Source organism: Equus caballus, chromosome 20, assembly GCF_041296265.1.
Source record: "Equus caballus isolate H_3958 breed thoroughbred chromosome 20, TB-T2T, whole genome shotgun sequence".
Taxonomy (NCBI): Eukaryota; Metazoa; Chordata; class Mammalia; order Perissodactyla; family Equidae; genus Equus; species Equus caballus.
The window spans coordinates 12,424,263-12,447,559 of record NC_091703.1 but is presented as its reverse complement, the minus strand read 5'-3'; the positions used below and the strand labels follow the sequence as shown (position 1 = coordinate 12,447,559).

At 40.1% G+C, this 23,297-nt stretch overlaps 1 protein-coding gene across 4 annotated transcripts in view; it reads left to right on the top strand.

Moving 5' to 3' along the window:
• ELOVL2 (ELOVL fatty acid elongase 2) overlaps window positions 1-23,297 on the top strand; it is a 60,180-nt gene that overhangs the window by 22,609 nt on the left and 14,274 nt on the right. For 2 of the 4 annotated variants that reach the window (XM_023624457.2, XM_070244083.1), the window contains exons 2-4: window positions 9,581-9,644; window positions 19,719-19,812; window positions 20,195-20,382. In XM_023624457.2, the coding sequence (XP_023480225.1) occupies window positions 20,218-20,382 (165 nt within the window). In that variant the 5' untranslated portion in view covers window positions 9,581-9,644; window positions 19,719-19,812; window positions 20,195-20,217. The remainder of the gene's footprint in view (window positions 1-9,580; window positions 9,645-19,718; window positions 19,813-20,194; window positions 20,383-23,297) is intronic. The other 2 variants (XM_023624455.2, XM_023624456.2) reach the window with 1 other exon arrangement.

The window sequence follows — 23,297 nt, the reverse complement described above, 5'->3', positions numbered from 1 at the left end:
CTAAGCCTTTAATTCAGTTTGAAGGGTCCAGTTTCATGCCTCTGCATGTGGCTGTCCAGTTTCCCACTACCATTTATTGAAGAGACTGTCCTTTCCCAATTAAGTATTCTTGGCTTCCTTGTTAAATATTAGTTGACTTTTTATGCCAGAGTTTATTTCTGAGCTCTTGATTTTGTTCCATTGACTTATGTGTCTATTATTATGCCAGTACTGTACTGTTTTGATTACTATAACTTTGTAGTGTAGATTGAAATCAGGAAGTGCGATGCCTCCAACTTTGTGCTTCTTTCTCAGGAGTGCTTGGCTATTTAGGATTTTGTGGTTCCATGTAAGTTTTAGGGTTGTTTTTTTCTTTTTCTTTGAAAAATGCCATTGGAATTTTGAAAGGGATTACATTGAATCCATAGATGATTTTTGGTAGTATGGACATTTTAACAATATTACTTCTTCTCATCCTTGAGCATGAGATGTCTATTTGTTTGTGTCTTCAATTTCTTTTATCAGTGTCTTGTGGTTTTCAGTGTACAGATCTTTTACCTCTTTCATTAAATTTATTCCTAAGTATTCCTAACTTTTTTCTGAGTTAGTCTAGCTAAAGGATTGCCAATTTTGTTTATCTTTTCAAAAAATGAGCTTTGGGCTGATTGTTATAATCACTAATCTGTGTGTATCAACAGAAAATAATTTTAAAAATTTGATAAAAATTTAAGTACTTGTCACATACTTAGTCAAGTATTTCTCAAATAGGGTCATGCTTTTAGTCATTTTATATGATGTCATCTAGTTCATCTCACCTTTTATTTTAGATAAATGAGAAGAAACCAACCTATTGAGAATTGTGATTTGTTTAAGACTTATGAAGCAAATTGCACAACTTTCCTCGATTAGTCATTCCATTAACAGTATTTCCTTTAATTTTTAGTTGTAATATTTTAATTATACAACATATTGACAGTGGTTTATTATTGAAAACTAAAACATTAGACATCCCCCACTACTCCCTACCCTCTCCCTCATGGCCTCATCTAACCCTGATTATCTCCTCAAAGCCCCATCTCTAAATACCATCACATTGGGGGTTAGGGCAGCGAAAGCTGAATTTTGGGGGACACAAACATTCCTTCCATAACACCCAACCTGTGCAGCTTCTTTTTGTTAGTAATTTGACTAAATATGCTAAAATTTTAAAACATACTAAACCTAAAGGGAAAACAAATGTATAGTTAGGAATTTGGATAATCTTATCAGAGTGCAAAGGTGGGGCTGAAATGAAGAAGATAAATTCAAAAGGGATAAAAGTTTAAAATTCCATTTAAATAGAAAAAAAATCAGTTGTGTAAGTATAGGATGGGTAAGGCTTGAATATGACAGCCGTGAACATGAAAAGTATCTAGTGATGTTTTTGACAAGCACTAACTGATACAGTATGCAAATGCAATCGTATGATACTTTAATAGAAATATAATACCCTGATCAAGAGAGGCCACCAGTCTTTTTGCGCTCTTCCCTGAGTAGGCCACTTTCAGAATACTGTATTCAGGTACAGCAGATATAAGGGAAAATACAAGCTAACCAGTGATTACATTTCTGTTTAGAGCAATGTGGATACTGTTTAAGTGGGCTTGTGTAGACAGTTAATTACTAAAATGCCTGTGAAATGAATGGTGATGTAATTAGTATATAGCAAGTTTGAATTTCATGGAGAAGAATATGTAATAAAATGCTTGGTATCTTTGTAGAAAGTAAGCAAGACTGTGGTATTTTTTAATAATAAAAGCACATCAAAACATTAACACCCTGATTATAATCCAAACAGATTTCAGGAGACCCTGATCTAAATTATTGCTACTCAAAGTGAGGTTTGTGGACCAAGTAGCCTTGACATCACCTGAGAACTTGGTAGAAATTCCGACTCTCAGGCCCCATCCTAGAACAATGGAATGAACACTTGCACTTTAACTAGATCCTCAAGTGATTTGTATGATTAAGTTTAAGAACATGAAAACTTCTAAACTTTTAAGTGTGTTCAATGAAAGCTTTAAAAAGCTATAAAGATGATGTCCCCAAACTTCTTTTATATCTTCTTAAAGTGTGATGCAATACTTTGGGTAAAGTAGTAAGAAAAATGAAGGATGATGCAATAGTGATGGCTTATTTGACTATTGCATTGTCCTTCTAGGCAATTCCATCATTCTTACGTTTTCATATATTTTTCTTTTTTAGCATAAATTGAAATGATTGATGAATATTAGTGAGGTAATTACTAGGTTGATTAAATAGCAAAATGTTTTAAGATATCAAAAAATAGCATCACTAAGATTCCATAGTGTATCTTAGATTTATAAAGGATCCACTGGACTCATGTTAATTGCAAGACAGGATGAGTTTTCTACTTTAAAAATATATAAACAGTTTTTTCTTTGTTCTTTGGAAGAATGAAACTTCTAAAAAAGAAACTCAAAAAATAAAATTGGGTCCAGTAGACCCTGATGATATACTGAGTGTTTAGTGTTAGGGATCTTTCAAAATATATGGGAAACCAGATCACATATATGAAAATATAGATAGGAATGCAAAACAATATGAAATAAGTATCAAATGAGTACTGTGAAGGTTTAAAATAACAAGAGTCTCATTGATCCATACAATAAATATTAAGTGCCTGTTATATACCAGGTGTTATTTTTGGAATTGGGGATAAAATGGCCCATTGGAGTTTATGTTTTAGTGCAAGACCCAGACAACAATCAGATTAACTAGCCAGTGAAAGTTTGTATAATGGTAAGTGTTTTAAAGAAAAAATAGAGCAGGTAGGAGGATGGAGAGTGATTCTGCACCACAAACCAGAAAGCCACAAGACAGCTGCTTTCCTCCTCTTTTGTAATTAGGCCCATGAGAGATGGATCAGGGAAACATGTAAGGAGTTGTCATCTGACCAGACACTGAATAAAGTGAGATAGAGAGCCATGTAGGGGAAGTGGAACATAACAAACAACAGTGCAGTAATATTTTCTGTTCTAAAAAAGATCTTTCATCTCCTTAATTGAGTGAAACTGTCCTACAGTTCAGGGTAACCCAGGATGCAAATAAAATCAGCCCATATTTTGTTTGTTAACTTAGTGTGCTGAGATGTCCTGCAGCACAGGAAATAAGAGCATGAGCTCTGCGGAGTCCGTTCTCTGCTGTCCCAGCTCTGAAACCTTTCAGTCTGAAGGTATAAAAAACAGTGGTTAATTGTTACTGAACTTAGTTCAAGTTTCACACAACAGTGCCACTCTTGAGCTCTAAGTCTCAATTTCCACATCTGTAAATTGGGGAAAATACCCAGCTTGCAAAGCTATTGTAAAAATCATAGATAATATACATCAAATGCCTGGCATATATTAATTGTTTGATAAATGGGAACTATTATTATTCACCATTATAGTTAGTTCATTTTGTAGGGGCAGAAAATGTTTCCCTTCTTCCTTTCTAGGTTCCTTGGCTGGCGTAATAATCACATTGACATAAGAGATTAACAGGAGAAAAACAATTTTAATTTTGTATGTATGGGAGCCTCATAAAAATATGAGACTCAAAGAAGTGACCAAAGCAGGCTGATTTTATACCTTTTGGACAAGGAAACAACAAATTTCCGAAGAATTGACAAGATAGAGGGTTGGGGCTTGGAATGGTAAATGAGTGAAGAAGGAACAAGGTTTGTTTATCCAGCCTTCTTGGCCCTAAATTTTCCATCTCTGGTGATAAGGATGCCTGCTGCTCTCCTGCTTCAGGGAAGGTAGCTTTCACATTGAAGATGTATTTCCTGCTTTCAGAAAGACAGTCAGAGTGTCCTTCCTGCACCAGCTGTTTCTTAAGTAACTTTAATTCAAAATAATCAGTATGCCAGAGTGGCATATTGGGGTGGCATATTCTGCTCTCCTTTGATCCATATCTATCATAAGATGTAGTAGCCAAATATAAATGTTCCTACGGATTCTTCAATACCTGGCTTAGTTTCATTCTTGTGAAAATTACTCCAGAGATACATAATAACAATTTAGAGTTCCCATAAATGAACAAGAATTCCCTACCTATTCCCTACCCTCAGCTTCTCTTTGTTGCTCCCTCCAGAGTACTCAGTGCGAGATGGAGATGTTGAGTGGGTAGGCCTCTCAAAGGCAGTTTAGGGGAATCAGTGTAAAATATGCATGAGTACACATTGTGTGAAGTCAGCTGCATGAAAACCAGATAATTTTATATGTCCACTTTTTGCCATCCTCTAAACCTTCTAGTTGCGTTCACACATGTGAACATGTTTAGACTCTTCAAATACGTGAGAGACTGGGTGGTAACAATCCCTGAGGGGTCTGCCAAAAGAGTTTTCGGCATTTGACAACCATCCTGAACCCTGGAAACAACATAGAGGACTCACTGTGTGATGGTACCCAGCCTATGTCCCCTGCCCATGAGGCAGGTTACGATCTCCTTGTCTCTCATTCTGTACAACTCAGCCTGGACCCTGAGCTTCCTGGGGATCTTTCAGAGTTGTGTCTGGTTAGTCTGAACTATGGTATATTCCTGAGCTGGTCAGATGCCATTTCCTGATCTGCTGCTGTTGGACACTTCAGATTTAGTTTTCTCTGAAATATGCAAAAAAAAAAAGGAAAGTAAGGATTTGGATACTGTGTCTTCTTCCAAACTTAACAGTCAGCTGCGTGACCTTAACCGCTTTTGCTCAGTTTAAAAAGCAATGAGGAAGGGAGTTGGTGGTAGGCAATAACTATTCTGATTGAATAAGCGTCTTTAAAGCGCTCTATAAAACTGTATCAACAAAATAGGACAAATACCAAGATCTTGAATCACTGGATTTTTATATAACATAATGCCCATGGTAAATACTAAAAACCACAAAATGTCTAAAAAATAAAGGAAAGAATGTAAAGAAGAAGGAATGAGTGAAAAAAGGAGGAAAGAGAAGAAGCAGGGGAAGAAAGCGAGGAGGAAGAAAAGGTGGAAAGAGGGAAGTAAAGGGAGGAAGGAAGGAAAGACACGAATAAAAGGCAAGAAAGGGAACAAGATAAGTACTGGACCAGAGAAAGGAGAAGAAGGGAAGAAGAAAAGGAAGAAGAAAAATGGAATCTAGAATCCTATCATTTATCGATCAGAGAAGGCATGGGCAGAGTTTTTGTGGTGGGGTTTATTTCTGCCTCACTTCCTGTCTTGGCCTCTATAGAATGGCCCTTAGTCATGGTGATAGTGATTCTGATCGCAAGACTGCCTTTGCTTTAGAAAATGTGAGCTATCCAGGTGTTCAGGATGAGGCCATCCCCACAGTGATCACAGAGGTCATACTTTCAGGAACAGACCAGGAAATGGCTTCCCATTTGAGATGTTTATGGTTTATGTGGAGCTCCAACTGATGCAGTTAGGGCTGGGTGGGAGTCCCAATCAGCATCATGGTGGCAAAACCCTAGGTGTGCCCTTCGTGGGTCTCCTGTTTCCCAAGTACTCTCAGAAAATGGTAGCTGAGGCGGGAGTGCATGGTGATCCCATCCACCAGCACTGGGAATTGTATGTCACATGGCCACTCATCTTTCTAGAACAAGTCAATCCAGTGAGTCTGCCTCAGATGGGTCACCCTCACCTGCGAGTGGTCATCCTGCTGGCAGTAGAACAAGGAAGAGGTGAGGATGGCAGTTCCAGTGGACGTGATGAGGTGGTGGAGGCTAGCTTGCTCTGGGGTGCTCTGAGTTATGGTTCTTTGATTAGATAGATCTGTATGTGGTGCACTCGATTCCTTCTGTAAATGCTATTTTCCATATGGAATCGCTTCCCTTTGGCATGAAGAACATCTTGAGCGTACCTTGTAGTGCAGTTCTGCTGGCTACAAATTCTCTCACTTATGCATACATGAAAATGTCCTTATTTCAACCCTCATTTTTGACGGATGTTCTGCATATTTTGAAGGCTATTTAGAGGATATCTCCATCCCTGCAACCCCCAAGCAACCACTGATTTGCTGTCACGTAGATAAATTCATATTTTCTAGAATTTCATCTAAGTGGAAACATAGAGTGTGTGCTCTTTTTTTTGGTCTAGTATCTTTAACACAGCATAATAATTTTGAGATCCATCCGTGTTGTGTGTGTGTCAGTTGTTCACTCCTTTATGTTGCTGAGTAGGGTTTCATTGTAGGACTACACTACAATTTGTCCATTCACCTGTTGATGGACATTTGGGACATTTCCATTTTTTAACTCCTACAAATAAAGCTGCCATGAATATTTGTGTACAAGTCATTGCATGGATATATGCTTTATTTTCTCTTGGGTAAGTACCTACAAGTGGCATTCAGGATCATATGGGGGGAGAATGTTTATGTTTTTACCAAACAGCCAGCTGCTTCCCGATGTGTTTATACCATTTACATTCTCACCAGCTGTGGTAAGTGATCAGGGATACACAATTAAATAAGGCCCTACTTCCAATCTTTCCATCCTTCAGCTATTGCTAAACACAGTCACAAATTGAACTCAAAGTTGCAGAACATGGACTTTCTGTTGTGGGCAAGGAGAAATCACTGAAGTTGTTCTGGAAGTGGGCTCAGAGTTGTTTGGCAGAGAGTTCTGTGGCCCGGAGAGTTTGGAGCTTAGTCTGGAGAAGGGAAGCTGTGGCCATGGCTAGGCGCTTCCCCTGGCTCAGAAGATTTTTTTCTAGAGGAAAAAAAAAAATCTTTGCCCACGTGGAGGGCTATAGCCAAAGAATGACCAGAGTGGGGCCTCTGAAGTGTGGAGTTCCGGACAGCACCCCTCTTGCCAAGGTTCAAGGGCAATACTATTCCCCTCCTTCCTAACCTGTCCGAATTCTAAACATCTTTAAAAACTCATCTTCAGTCCTCAATCCTACGATATCTTCCATCATTGTGCCTGTTCTGTGATCTCCTTCCTCTCAATTGTTTGCTATTTGCCTTTGTCTGTATTTCTTATTTTCTCAATTTGTCTACAAGCTTTTTTGTCAACCACTCTATCCCTTTTTTTTCATATGTCTGACAAAGAATTATATACGTAATAGCTGTTCAAAAATGCTGGTTGAATGAATGAAGGGTAGTTGGTTGTTGGTTTTTCTTAACTCTTAGGCTCTGGTGTTAGTCATGAGAAATTGTCCAGCATACTTTTACAGTTACACGTATAGAACCTAGTACACAGCTGTTAAGTCCTTGCCCAGGCTCTGGTCTGTCATCCTTTGCTAAGCGTTCATTCTTAGTTGACTAACGCTACTCAAACTCTGTGCTTACACTTAACGTTTTACTAATCCAGGCTAAATCTTAGTTTGTTCTTCTGATCTCATCTCATCGTTGTCTTTTTAGACTATATCCTTAGTAACTATATTAAATAACCCAAAAATAAAGAGAGAATTTTTTCCAGGCTTCTGATTTTCCTTAGCATTGGCTTTATTTCTGTCTGTCATATAAGTCACTAGAAACCCTGGCCTTAGACGTCTCCCAAATGAGTTGTGCCTCGATGTATTTGTATATGCTGACCGTTCCTGAAATCCTTGCTCTTTCCTTCTCCATCTAGATGATGTCCTGGTCTTTCAAAAGTCAGTGACAGCAGCATCTCTTCCTGGAAGCCTTCTTTTTTTAAGACATGCAAACTGAATGTCCTTCCTCTGTGTTCTTACAGCACATCTCTGTAAACTTCCCTCATCATATTTAAGGCGCTGGTACTGTCATTAGTGACTGAATTGTCTGTTGTCCTGTGTGAGGATGAGGACCATGTCTCATTGGGCTTTGTGTTTCAGCACCTCATGTGGTGCTGGCACATCATAATGCTCAGATAATCGGTTAATGAATCAGTAAATTAATGACTGAAATAACAGAACGTCCCTTGTTATTCATCTCTTTCATTCTCTGCTCTCTTGTCGTATCTCCCCCTCTCTTTTCTTCTGTTTCTACTTTTCTTCCACTGTGACTAAATTTCTGCAAGATGATAGAAATACTACAAGCTTTATGACCTTTAGTTAGAGTTTTCTTAGCTCTATAGATGTTGGAAAATGGATTTTGAACCTTAGCAAACAAACTGAAATGGTTTAAACATTTGCAGTGGATGTGGCAATGAAGGAAAGATTTCACTGGTATTTGCTGTGAGGCTGATGCATCAGTGAGGTTAACTTGCTTTGCTCCAGAATGAGAGGCCTCTGGACAGATATGCCCTGTTCAAATGGCAACACAAATCATATTTGGTCACACTGTGCTGTTGGGTAACTGACCTTTCTCAAATCTGGAGGTCTCCCAAAATGTCCTTCAAGGAAACCAAAGATAAAAAACCCTGTTTAAAAACTTCCAAGCTTGGTTTAACCCAGATACTTTTTACAGAAATATTATGAAATAATAAAGTTCCTAACACACTGGCCAGCAGTAGCAGGTGCACATAAATGTTAGTCTCTAATTCCCGTCCCCCTTCCCAAGCTACCGAAGTTCTGAAAGACCTAAGTTTCCTTGAAATTTTCTCAGGATCAGAATCACGGATAAGTAATAGGTCCAAATGGGATGTACCAATCACCAAACGTGTAGATCTTTTCAGATGCCGGTAAATTAATTCTCCTCTTTGGCACTTACACTTTCTTTGAGAATGAGATACTTTTGGTGTCTTGACTGCACTCCAGCTATTGACTATAGAGAAAATTCTCTGTGAACTTCCTTCCTGAAGGCCGTCATACTCAACTCACAAATAGTCAGGGACCAACCCAGTGGTGCAAAATCCTCATCAAAGATACCTGTCCTAGGACAATTGGGTCGTGCTCTGTCTTTTCCTCCCTTTGCTTGAGGAGGTGCCAGACCTTTGTGGCATGGGTAGGGCACACCGTTACAGGTATTTTGAGCAGTGTAAGAGTAGACCAGCATGAATAGGAGCTAAGTCGAGGGAGCAGCCAATTTATTCACTGTAAGATTCTTAGCAGAAATTCTCCAGTCCCAACCTGAATCCAGTTAAAGTGGCAGTAACCAATGTGTGTACCCAAGTGACACGATTTACTGTAATAGTAAGTACATGTTACTGTACATTAAAAACATTTTGAAAGCAAATAGAACATAAAGTAATAGAAAAAATACCTGTAGTGCTTAATTTCCTTACTTGAAAAACAAGTCCTCTTTAAAGCTTTAAATTCAGCTCTGTGAAATAAATTCAGCTGAAATTTCATTTAGTAACTACATTATATCCTGTGAGTATAGACTCCCTGTTGCTTGCACACAACTCCTCTTAGTTGTAACAATGGAAGTTGCTTATGGAACAGCATATGCCTCTAAGCATTGTAGAGGGAAATGGAGTTAGGGTAATAACTCTTCAGTGTGTAAGTCTACCAAGACTGTTTTCCAGGCCTCCTCTTGCCTAAGCAAATGCAAGAGGAATTGTTTCCTTCAAGATCCTTACCAGCTTGTGAAAGGTGAGGCTGCACTTACTGGTCCACTTAAGTCTTTGTGGTCAAAAGTCCCCGAAGCTAGGACCCCTGGAGATTCTGTCAACTACACCTTGTCAGTAGCAGGGTGTTTTGAGAGTTCCCCAAAAAACCCTACTTAAATCATTTTTTTTAATCTTTTCAGGAGCATCTAAAAGCCTTTGATGATGAAATTAATGCTTTTTTGGACAATATGTTTGGACCTCGAGGTGAGTAAGCTTCTTGAGAACTTAACGTGGAAAAAACACAATTTAGTTATAGAAGAGGAGTCTGTCTCTTCTGGTGTCTTAAAATAGTATGATAACTAACATTTAGAGACTTCCTCCCCTCTGATACCCTGTCCCAGACATCCAGAAGATCCCGTTTCTCCTGCTCAGCCTCTCCTGAGATTAAAGCTCTGGGAGCAGGAAGCAGGAGCAGGACCCAGTGCCATGCTTTCCTCTGGGGTCTCTGGTTCCTAGAGCAGGTTGTAGCTTTCCTTCTAAACTAGGCTGCTGCTTTCTCTTCCCCTCTCCGCCACCCATTCGCCTTCCACCTTCCTCACAAGCACAGTCATGTGCCTGTGTGCATATGCCCTCATGTGTCTCAATTCTGTTTAAAGATTTGTGAGCTTTCTCTGCCCAGGGCCATTCAGTTGAACTTCTAAGGTCTGGGTCCTTCTGAGCCCCTCATCAGCCCTCTGTCACAGTCACTTAAGCACTGCAGTGACCTCCTAGCTAGGCTCCTTCCTCCACACTTGCCCACTTCCAGTCATCCATAAAGTATCAGCTGGCATAATATTTCAAAAGCCTAAATCATATTTGTGGTACTCTAGCTTAAAACTCACCAATGCCATCAATCCCAGTGCCCTTGGGATAGAAACCAAACTTCTAATCATGGCTACACACCCCTGTGTGTCCACCCCCAGCTACCTCTCCAACAACTAGTGCCATGCTCCCTCGCCCACTTTGGCAGAGCCATGCTAGACATGCTTTACTTCCTCAAAGAAGTGAAATGCCTTTGGATGCCGCCTTCGCCCTGGAATCCCTTCACCCTGTCTCCTACCCACCTCCAGTGTAGTCAGCCCTTCTCATGCTTCACTGCTTCCCGGCAAGGATGGTAGGGAAGTTTTCCCTCGGAAGTACGCCCCTCATTATTCTCGAGTTCAACCTCTGTTTCTTTCCTTCAGCTACTTTATTGTTATTAAAAACCCTTTCTCCCGTGAGGCCAGGAGTCATGACTGTTACCTCCAAGGCTTATTACAGTTCTAGGAACATATTAGGCGCTATATAGTTGCAAATAAATAAATTCTAAACAACATGTTTCCTTTTACTTGAGCCTTGCTGGTTGACAAAGCTGTGGAAAATGTACAAGTTTTTGGGTAGGGGGAGGAGGGAAATAAGGAGGCTTACCTGTTTCTCAAAATCTTTAAACAGAATCACTTAGGGATTATTTAGGCCACTCTCCAGTTTCTTTACGGGCTCCATAAACTTCTCCAAGAGTGACTGTTTATATAGTTTTAAAATAATGGTACTCTATGATTGTATAGAGCTTTTAAAAAAATACTTTCACATAGTCTTTGATTTTGTTTTTTTTCCATTTTATCCTTGTGATGATCTTGTGGGGCAGGCAGGTGGGCTATCTGCATCTCGTGACCCACTGTATCTGATGCGTTCTCTGCCTCGCAGTTCTAGTGGGTGATGTGGAGGGCAGGGCCCTCTAACTTAGGCATGCAGGACTTCTTGGTGACTGTGGCTTTCCATTTGATCCTTCCGCTAGAGGGTTAAACAATGTTGTCTCCAAGCCATTCTCACTGAACTTTGCCATCAGTGAGGTCACCGGGGTCTGGAATTATGCAGCAATGGGATCAATTAAAGATAGAATTGCAGTTGTTTACTCAGCATGGGTCATTTCTGTGGAAGTTTCCTTTGGGGGAGGGAGAGTGTAGGATTGACAGTTGACAGCCAGATCAGGTGACCTGCACAATGACGGGGAGCCTAGCATGCAGGCCATCAAGAATCCCTTGCCCCCTCCCAAAAGTGTCACAAACTTAAGTTGACTGGCAGGCCGTCAAGTACACTTCTAGGTGTCCCCTAGTCTTTTCTGATTTTACCTTCATCATATTAGTACCATCAAGAGATATTGTTCTGGGCAAATACCTGACACAGATGCAGAGCTAAGTCCCAAAGATAATAAATGCCATTGCAAGTATTTGTTCTTATCTTTTCGTTGGGAAAATTATGATTCTCTTTAACAGCTGCAGCAAACATTTACAGGGCTGTGAGAAAAGAAAACGAAAAACTTCAGGTGCCATATTAGTTTTGCAATATGTGCTTCACTCAATGTGCCAATCGATATGTATTTAATGACTCTTTCCTCTCACCTCAGCAATAAGTGGATATAAAATATAAGTGAGACAGAGTAGATAGGTAAGACCTGGATCCTTGGCTCATGGAGCATGTACTGTGCTTGGAGAGGTAAAGCTAACACTCTGAAACAATTGGAAAGCAATGAAGTAAACCACGCACATTCATTTCCTACGGCTGTCGGAACAAGTACCACAAACTGAGTGGCTTAAGACGACAGAAATTGAGTCCTTCACAGTTTTGGAGGCAAGAAGTCTGAAATCAAGGTGTTGATGGTGCTGTGTTCCCTCTGAGGTTCTGGGGAAGAATCTGTTTCATGCCTCTCTCCTAGCTTTTGGGCGTTGCCAGTAATCTTTGACATTCTTTGGCTTGTAGATGCATCACTCCGGTCTCTGCCTCCATCTTCACAGAGTGTTGTCCTCCTTGTGTCCCTGTATCCAAATCTCCCCTTCCTCTGAGGACACCAGTCCCTGGTTAGGGCCCACCAAATCCCATATGACCTCATCTTAACTTGGTTATACTTGCAAAGACCCTATTTCCAAATAAGGTCACAATCACAGATACCGGGAGTTAGAACTGAACACATCTTTTGGGCGACACAGTTCAACCCTAACACCATAACAGGAGCTACAGTAGCAGTTTTTTTCTTTTATTATTATTATTTTTTTTATTGAGTTATTGATAGGTTACAATCTTGTGAAATTTCAATTGTACATTAATGTTTGTCAGTCATGTTGTAGGTGCACCACTTCACCCTTTGTGCCCACCCCCCACCCCACCTTTCCCCTGGTATCCACTAAACTGTTCTTGGTCCATAGTTTTAAATTCCTCATATGAGTGGAGTCATACACAGATTATCTTTCTCTCGCTGGCTTATTTCACTTAACATAATTCTCTCAAGGTCCATCCATGTTATTGCAAATGGAATGATTTTGTTCTGTTTTGCAGCTGAGTAGTATTCCATTGTATATATATACCACATCTTCTTTATCCATTCGTCTGTTGATGGGCACTTAGGTTGCTTCCACGTCTTGGCTATTGTAAACAGTGCTGCAATAAACATTGGGGTGCACAGGACTTTTGGGATTGCTGACTTCAGGCTCTTTGGATAAATACCCAGTAGTGGGATGGCTGGATCGTATGGTAGTTCTATTTTTAGTTTTTGAGGAATCTCCATACTGTTTTCCATAGTGGCTGCACCAGTTTGCATTCCCACCAGCAGTGTATGAGGGTTCCTTTTTCTCCGCAACCTCTCCAACATTTGTTGCTATTAGTTTTAGATATTTTTGTCATTCTAACGGGTGTCAGGTGATATCTTAGTGTAGTTTTGATTTGCATTTCCCTGATGATCAGCGATGATGAGCATCTTTTCATGTGCCTGTTGGCCATCAGTATATCTTCTTTGGAGAAATGTCTGTTCATGTCTCCAGCCCATTTTTTCATTGGGTTGTTTGATGTTTTGTGGTTGAGTTGCAAGAGTTCTTTATATATTAAGGATATTAAGCCTTTGTCAGATATATGACTTGCAAATATTTTTTCCCAGTTAGTGGGTTGTTTTTTTGTTTCAATCCTGTTTTCATTTGCCTTGAAGAAGCTCTTTAATCTGATGAGGTCCCATTTGTTTATTCTTTCTATTGTTTCCCTTCTCTGAGAAGGCATGGTGTCCGAAAAGATCCTTTTAATACTGAAGTCAAAGAGTGTACTGCCTACGTTTTCTTCCAGAAGCCTTATGGTTTCAGGTCTCACCTTTAGGTCTTTGATCCATTTTGAGTTTATTTTGGTGAATGGTGAAAAAGAATGGTCAATTTTCATTCTTTTACATGTGGCTTTCCAGTTTTCCCAGCACCATTTGTTGAAAAGACTTTCTTTTCTCCATTGTATGCCCTCAGCTCCTTTGTCAAAGATAAGCTGTCCACAGATGTGTGGTCTTATTTCTGGGCTTTCAATTCTGTTCCATTGATCTGTGCACCTGTTTTTGTACCAGTACTATGCTGTTTTGATTACTGTAGCTTTGTAGTATGTTTTGAAGTCAGGGATTGTGATGCCTCCCGTTTTGTTCTTTTTTCTCAGGATTGCTTTAGAAATTTGGGGTCTTTTGTTGCCCCATATGAATTTTAGGATTCTTTGTTCTAATTCTGTAAAGAATGTCATTGGGATTCTGATTGGGATGGCATTGAATCTGTAGATTGCTTTAGGTAGAACGAACATTTTAACTATGTTTATTCTTCCAATCCATGTACATGGAATGTCTTTCCATCTCCTTATGTCGTCATCCAATTCTCTCAGAAAGGCCTTGTAATTTTCATTATATAGGTCCTTCACTTCCTTAGTTAAATTTACCCCAAGGTATTTTATTCTTTTTGTTGCGATTGTGAATGGTATTGTATTCTTGAGTTCTTTTTCTGTTGGTTCATTACTGGAGTATAGAAATGATACTGATTTATGCAAATTGATTTTATACCCTGCAACTTTGCTGTAGTTGTTGATTACTTCTAACAGTTTTCCAATGGATTCTTTGGGGTTTTCTATATATAAGATCATGTCGTCTGCAAACAGCGAGAGTTTCACTTCTTCCCTCCCTATTTGGATTCCTTTTATTCCTTTTTCTTGCCTGATTGCTCTGGCCAGGACCTCCAGTACTATGTTAAATAAGAGTGGTGATAGAGGGCATCCTTGTCTCGTTCCTGTTTTCAGGGGGATGGGGTTCAGTTTTTGCCCATTGAGTATGATGTTGGCTATGGGGTTGTCGTATATGGCCTTTATTATGTTGAGGTAGTTTCCTTCTATGCCCATTTTGTTCAGAGTTTTTATCATAAATGGCTGTTGGATCTTGTCAAATGCCTTCTCTGCATCTATTGAGATGATCATGTGGTTTTTATTCCTCAGTTTGTTGATGTGGTGCATCACGTTGATTGATTTGCGGATGTTGAACCATCCCTGTGTCCCTGGTATGAATCCCACCTGATCCTGATGTATGATTCTTTTGATGAATTGCTGAATTCTGGTTGCCAAAATTTTGTTTAGAATTTTTGCATCTATGTTCATCAGTGATATTGGCCTGTAGTTCTCTTTTTTCCTGGTGTCCTTGTCAGGTTTTGGTATCAGCGTGATGTTGGCCTCATAGAATGTGTTAGGAAGTGTTCCATCTTCCCTAATTTTTTGGAATAGCTTGAAAAGGATGGGTATTAAATCCTCTCTGAAAGTTTGGTAGAATTCCCCAGGAAAGCCATCTGGTCCTGGGGTTTTATTCTTTGGGATGTTTTTGATTGCTGTTTCAATCTCTTTCCTTGTGATTGGTCTGTTCAAATTTTCTGCCTCTTCTTGAGTGAGCTTTGGGAGACTGTAGGAGTCCAAGAATTTATCCATTTCCTCTAGGTTATCCATTCTGTTGGCATATAGTTTTTTGTAGTATTCTCTTATAATCTGTTGTATTTCTGCAGAGTCTGTTGTTATTTCTCCTCGCTCATTTCTGATTTTGTTTATTTGAGCTTTCTCCCTTTTTTTCTTTGTAAGTCTGGCTAGTGGTTTGTCAATTTTATTTATCTTCTCAAAAAACCAGCTCTTTGTCTCATTGATCCTTTCTACTGCCTTTTTCATTTCAATAGTATTTATTTCTGCTCTGATTTTTATTATTTCTCTCCTTCTGCTGACTTTGGGCTTCATTTGTTTTTTTTTCTCTAGTTCAGTTAGGTGTGCTTTAAGGTTGCTTATTTGGGATTTTTCTTGTTTGTTAAGATGTGCCTGTATTGTGATGAATTTTCCTCTTAATACAGCTTTTGCTGTATCCCATATGAGTTGGTATGGCATGCTATCATTTTCATTTGTTTCCAGGTATTTTTTTATTTCTTCTTTAATTTCTTCAATGATCCATTGCTTGTTCAGTAGTGTGTTGTTTAGTCTCCACATCTTTGTGCCTTTCTCAGCTTTTTTCTTGTAATTAATTTCTAGCCTTATAGCACTATGATCTGAGAAGATGCTTGTTATTATTTCAATTTTTTTAAATTTGTAGAGGCTTGCCTTGTTTCCCAACATATGGTCTATCCTAGAGAATGTTCCATGTGCACTTGAGAAGAATGTGTATTCAGCTCCTTCAGGGTGGAGTGATCTATATATGTCTATTAAGTCCAATTGTTTTAGTTTTTCATTCAGCTCCACTATTTCCTTGTTGATTTTCTGTCTGGATGATCTGTCCATTGATGTGAGTGGGGTGTTGAGGTCCCCTACTATTATTGTGTTGTTTTTAACATCTTCCTTTAGGTCTGTTAATAGTTGCTTTATGAATCTTGGTGCTCCTGTGTTGGGTGCATAGATATTTATAAGCGTTATTTCTTCTTGATGAAGTGTCCCTTTGATCATTATATATTGTCCCTCTGTGTCTCTCTTCACCTGTCTTATTTTGAAATCCACTTGGTCTGATATGAGAATTGCAACACCTGCCTTTTTTTCCTTGCTATTTGCTTGAAGTATTGTCCTCCACCCCTTCACCCTGAGTCTGTGTTTGTCCTTGGGGCTGAGGTGTGTTTCCTGGAGGCAACAAATTGTTGGATCTTGTTCTTTAATCCATTTTGCCACTCTGTGTCTTTTTATTGGAGAGTTCAATCCATTCACATTGAGAGTGATTATTGATGCATGTGGACTTAATGCTGTCAATCTGTCGCTCATTATCTTGTTTTCCTGTGTTTCTTTTCCTGTGTGCTTTAGACTATCCATTTAATACTGCAATTTCTTATGCTGGGTTTCTTAGATTTTTCTTCATCTATGATTTGTGACTCTGTTCTGTACTTTATTTTAGTGTCTACCTTGAAGTTTGTATTTAGAATCTCGTGTATAATATAGTCTATTCTCTGGTGGTCTCTTACTTACTCGACCAATACTGATTTAGACCCTTTGCTCTTCCCCTCCTAAATAATTATTTTCATTTTTTATTCCAACTCGTCTTATTAATTTGTAGTTAGAGTGCTAAGATCGTCCTTGTTTTGGTAGTTTCCTTATTTTTACCCTAATGCTATAGTTGAATATTTGCTATCCTGTTCTGGTTCTATCCATCGGTCTCCCTAGTCTGTGGCTTGTGTCCCCTTTCTCCCTTTTTTCTTTTTTCAAGTATGAGAGCCTTCTTGAGGATTTCTTGTAATGGAGGGCTTTTAGTTACAAATTCCCTTAACTTTTGTTTGTCTGGAAAAGATTTAATTTCTCCCTCATATCTGAAGGAAATTCTTGCTGGATAGAGTATTCTTGGCTGAAGGTTTTTATCCTTTAAAGCTTTGAATATATCACTCCATTCTCTCCTAGCTTGTAGGGTTTCTGTAGAGAAATCCGCTGACAGTCTGATAGGGGCTCCTTTATAGGTTATTCTCTTTTTTTTCCTTACTTCCCTGAGTATTCTTTCCTTATCATTCCTATTTGCCAACTTTACTATTATGTGCCTTGTGGTGAGTCTTTTTACATTGACAAATCTAGGAGATCTAAAACCCTCCTCTACACACATTTCTCCGTTGATCCCTAGATTTGGGAAGTTCTCTTCAATAATTTCATTAAGTACACTTTCTGCTCTATTTTCCTTTTCCATATTCTCGGGAATTCCTATGATCCTTATGTTCTTACTCCTCATTGAATCCATTATCTCTCGGAGATTTTCCTCATTTTTTTTAATTCTTAGTTCTCTTTCTTCCTCTGTCTGGCATCATTCAGCCTGTCTGTCCTCGATTATGCTGATTTGCTCCTCTATATTGTCTACACGGGCATTCAGGGAATCCATATTCTGTTTTATCTGGTCCATTGTGTTTTTCATCTCAAGTAATTCTGTTTGATTCTTCTTTATGATTTCAATCTCTTTTGTGAAGTAACTCCAGAACTTGGCTTGTTTCTCTTTCTCTCTACCTCATTGAGTTTTTTGATTATAGCTGCTCTGAATTCATTATCACTTAGTTTACCTAATTCCAAGTCCTCAGGACTTAATTCTGTGTTTTTATTGTTTTCCTTCTGGCCTGGGGCTTTTATAAATTGCTGGATGTTAGAGGAGTGGTTTTTTTGAATGGTGGTAGAATTCAGTTGCAGTTACAGCCTGTCGCCACTAGATGGGGGTCGAGAGCGGCGTGTTAGCTCTCCGCCTTGGGGCAAGATGGCTGCGCCCACTGGCTTTTCTGGGGGGCAAGGGCTGTTACTCACACACGCTGGTCTGGGTTCAGATCAGTTCTGTTCTCTGGTCTCCCAAGGCCCTTGATTTATAGGGTCCCCGTGGACGGAATCTCCCCCCCCCCCCCCCCCCCCCCCCCCGCCCCATCAGCGGGTCTCCACTGAATCAGCGGCAGGAGTCCTGGATGATCCCCCGGTCGCGCGGCCCCTCCCCCGCTCCTTCCCCACCCGCACCGCAGCGATCGCAGACTCTAGGGGAGGGAGCGATGTTCTCTCCTACCGTTCCAGCGCCTCCGAAGGTGTAAAGCTAGGTTTATGATCTCCGCCTTCTTGGTATTGTAGGTCTCTAACGAGCTGGCATTATGTTTATTCTCTGAAATTCAGTTCTTCCAATCTTTTGCTGTATTTTGGAGGGGAGAGAATCCCGGGTCAGCTCACGCCGCCATTTTGCTCCGCCCCTTCCTACGGTAGCAGTTTAATGCAAGTTATTTGACTTTTTCACCTCTGTGGCTCAATTTTTCTCAACCATAAACTGCAGATAGTACTTTTACCTATAATAAAACTGTCCCCTTGACTGTGGTGATGGCATCACGAGTGTTTGCATATGTCCAAACTCATCAAATTGTACACATTAAATATATGCAGTTCTTTGTATATCAGTCATATACCTCAATAAAGCTGTTAAAAAGTAATATCACCTACATAATAAGATTGCTTTGAGAATTAAATAGGTTAACACGTGAAAGGCTTTAGAAGAGTGTCTGGCACAGATAAGTGCTCAGTAAGTGTGAGTTATAATGATAGTGTTATAGCCATAGTAACAAGTAAATTATAAAATAATAATCATTATTTTGTAATGCAGACGAGGAGCTGTAGTTACAAAAGAACAGGAGGAAGTGGCTGCCGCCCTCTGCAGGCAGGACTTTATCTGGGCCCTAGAGGAGTAGGAGGATTTAGATGTGGAGACGAACATTTGGAAGCGGCAGAGAGCACAGACTTGTATGGCACGTGATTACCAGCTAGCTATAGAAAGCTGATATCTGTTAGTCCCATGAATGCTGAGAAGGGCACCTTTCTTATCTTTATCACAAATGAGAGTTTACAGAATAAGTGATGGGACAGTTAGAGCTTGAGAAGGCACTTTGCTCGTAGAAGTGGAACTGTCTGTCGGGCAGGGTGGTTTAAAGAGAGGCTGGGGATCAACGGAGTAGAGTAGAGAAGAAAGAGGGACTGGACTGTGGGAGAACCAGAGAGATCAAGAAAAGAGCATTATCTGCTGGAGAAACCAGCTCCTTTCACCTCTATTTATGGAGATTAAGAAGCAGCATGCAATTTTTTATAATTCTGGGCCAAATCATTTTCTTTCTTTAAACAACAACAAAAAGAGCAGAGTAGAGAACAAAAATTATTTTGTGCCTACAGTTATTTTCAGGTATTACTAATTGTATTATAGATCTATTATGTGTGTTTTACTTAGGTTTTTACATTTTCACTCTCCAGTGTAAGGCACACTTGATGTGTCCAGGTTCTTGCCTCCTGGCTGTTTGTACTTCTAGTCCATGGTCAAGTTTGGGTCCTTGGTTTTATTTTCTGCTCTCAGTTCTGAATCATCAGCTCTAAGGCTTTGCCTTCATCATCTTCAACTTCCCGCACTTGCCGTTCTGTAATCCCATTGCGGTGTTTGGATCTGCTGAACTCTAAACCTATTCCTGGTTTAATGCACAAAGATCATAAGCAAATGCTGGGGAGGGTGGGTTTCAGCAATTAGAATTCAGTGTCAATGTCCCTTCTCTCCTGCCTACTCAGATCTCCTCCACGGGAAGCAGCAGCAGGTCTAATGGGCTGGGAGTCAGATGTGAATTGAAATCCTGACTCTGCTGCCGATGTTGTCTGGCATTTTGTAAGTTACTAAAGCTTTCTGAGCTGTTTTTTCATCCATAAAATGGCCTAAGAGTACTTACTTCATATTTTTGGGTTAGGGTAAATACACATAAAAACTGTTCCAAAGTAGACGTTCAAGAACCGTTACTTCCCACCTTTATCACTTTTCTGTGTCACACAGTGTTCTGCTTAATTCCTGTTTGCTCCATGAAACCTTCCTTTACTATTCCAGCCCCACTGGTTTCTTCTTCTGAACCATAACCCAAATCCAGCTTACTTAATGCTGTGTCATGGTGTTCCCTGATGTATTTGGTATGTACAGATGAAACATATGTGAAATATCTTATAACTAAACAGAAATGTTACTCTTCAGGATTCTCACTGTTTGTGTTTCTTTTCAGATTCTCGAGTCAGAGGATGGTTCATGTTGGACTCTTACCTTCCTACCTTTTTCCTTACTGTCATATATCTGCTTTCAATATGGCTGGGTAACAAATATATGAAGAACAGGCCTGCTCTTTCCCTCAGAGGTATTCTCACCTCGTATAATCTCGGAATCACACTTCTCTCCCTATATATGCTGGTAGAGGTAAGTATTTATGTAGCTAAAGCTGGAGTCCGGTAACTGAGTGATTTCTAGAAGCAGTTAAATCTAGCATACCGGAACTATCCAACGTTGCTATCGATACTGTTCTTTAAGATCTCAAGAACTTGTTCCAGCATTTGATATTCCTTCCCAAAGTCCTAGAAGTCTTTGTTTCTAACTTGGATTTTTCTTATTCCAATTGAGGGCTATTTCTTTAGTCCTTAGTCTTTCATTATAATTTAAAATCATAATTTAGATCTGAAAGGGCCTTTAAAGAACATGTTGTAATTTTATCCTTTTTCAGGTTATGATACTGAGGCTTAGAAAAGTTATATGATTTGCCTGAGAATAGACAGCTATTGTGTAACAGAGTCCTTTTTTAAATTAAATAGCGAATGAAGTTAGTCTGACTGAAATACAAATACATAGTCCCTTCCAGAATACTCCCGCATCTTTGGACACTGACAGTGGCATAGCTGTTCTCAGCACTAATTCTGGAGGCTGAGTTGACATCCCAGCTCAGCTCTAGCTGCCCTCGTGCACTCCCCATTCCTGTGTCAGGTGCCAAACCCAAGAAATTTTACAAGAAAAAGAACAAGTAATGATTCCCCTGCCCATCCAACCAAAGGTTAGTTTACCAAAATACAAGGGGAGATCTAAAAGGGTTAATAAAGCTGCTCTAGCGAGCAGCCCCAGAAAGAAAAAGAGAACAAAACATAACAAAATCTTTTTTAGGGAAAAGTTAGGATAAAATCATTCATGTAAGTTATAAATGTCTGATGACAGGGCAGGGATAGTTCCCTTCCTGGTGCCCTTGAATTCTCAAAGAAAATAAATCCTTGCCTAAAATATAGGTCCTCTCACTGATAGAATTTAATCTGTGCATTAGTCTAATATGCACCATTCTAATAATTGTTAATAACCATTACCTTAAACGATTGTAATGAAAGTCTAATAATGGAATTTTAGGCATCAGAGCACAGAAGATGGAATCTGGGGTCAGGAAAAGAATGCTCACAACTTGGAAATCATATCACACAGGTGCTCACTAATTTACCTGCCTCTGAAAGGGGAATTTTTATTTTAGGTTCTCTACCAGGTGAATTTTAGTTCCCTAGATGAGCTTGCAAGATGGTAATTCATGGGGTTAGTGTCTCTTTATCACAAAGGGAAAGGTACTCTTCCCCAAATTGTTTTCAGAAGTGGCAGCTGCGTCAGGAGGGCCAGCCTGAAGGTCTGACTCCGTTGGAAGCTCCAATCCCTGCTGGAAGCTGGGGGGTAGTGTCGGAAGACCCAAACTCAAGTGTCAGCTCTGTCACTTTCTCTGTAGTTTTAGAGGAGTTACTTAGACTCTCTGAACCTTAGGCAACTTATCTGTAACAAGAAGATGTGCTATTTGTCCTACTTAACTCACGAGTGAGTTGTAAGGGTTTATCAGTCTGTTTCGCCAGCTTCCAGTGAGTCCCTTCTAGGTGTGTGAACTGCACTGAGCCCAGGGGATGCCAAGGTGGGTAAGACATGGTTTCTGTACTTGAAGAGCTCACAGACCAGCACAAGGAGGACTTAGTAAATGTGAAAAGGCTTGGTAAGTTTTAAAGTGAGTATCAGTCACCATCAACAGGAACAAGAACAACAGTTTAGTATTTGAACAACCAAGTAAATGGTTTCTGTGTTTTTTAGGGAGAACATGTGCACCGAGCTCATTCCTGCAACGAATTGTGTCTGTTTCTCTTCTCACACTTTTATGTCTCTTGATTCAAAATCACTATGGTTGATTGCCTCCCAGTCTCCCCTGGTTGTAAGCTTTCAGGTCAGGCATCAGGTTTTTTCTCTGACTCTTTTGGGGTATGCTTAATAGACACTAGTCGAGTGACAGGTTGATTTAACCTTGCTACCCTGTTATGCCCCGGCCAGATGTTTGCTTAGGCCAGGAAGTTACTGCTAAACTTATTAACGTTCTTTCAACAAATACGTATTGATTTCTTACACTGTTTCAGATTCTATTCTAGATTCCACAACAAAGCCTTTGCCCTAGTGTGATAAAGAGTGATGGGCTGGTGGTGGGGCAGGAATGCCTCTCTGAGGAGGTGATGTTTGAGCTGAGACTGAATGATGAAAATAAGCCAGGAAATAAAGATCTGGGGAGAGCATGTTGATGCAGAAGGAGCAGCAAGTGTAAAGGCCTTGGGGCAGAAACAAGCTTGGGGTGTTCAAGGACCATAAAAGGAAGCCATGTAGGTGGGACCCAGTGGACAGAGGAGAGAAGGATTCAAGATGAGGTGGAGAGGTGGCAGATGACATAGAGCCTTGTCAGGGATTTGGCTTTTATTCTAAGTATAACAGAAAGCCATTGTGGAGGATTTTAATGAGGGGAGTGATATGATTTCCCTTTTAAAATAGATTATTCTGGCTGCTGCATGGAAAGTGTACTATGAGAGTGAGTTGGGGGCAAGAATGGAAGCAAAGAGTCCAGTTAGGAGACGAGTGCAGAACTAGAGTCAGCAGATGCTGGAGGCCTGGATTAAGGTGGTGGAGATGGGGAGAAGCCAGTGGATTCTAGACATATTTTGGAGTGAGTTAGCCCACAACTCCTTAAGGCTAATCCTGTTTGACAGCCTGGTTTCCTTTTCTTCAGTACATAGGTTGGATGGCTCCTGTACACCAGCGCAGCTAGGGGATTAGGAATGGTCCAGGGGGCGGCCGATAGAGCCTCCAGTATTAAGATAGGCTGCTTAGTTCTACTACTTAGTTATTAAGTTGTCAAGTGCTTCTGCCCAGGTGCCACAGGTGTGGGGGACAGCCTGGATAAACCTGACTAAAGAAGGAAATGTCATGGGGTAATAGAGAATACGGCCTATCCTCTCCCACTACTTTATTGTCAGTAAACAAAGTAGAGACTAGAGCCCCTTACTACAAAA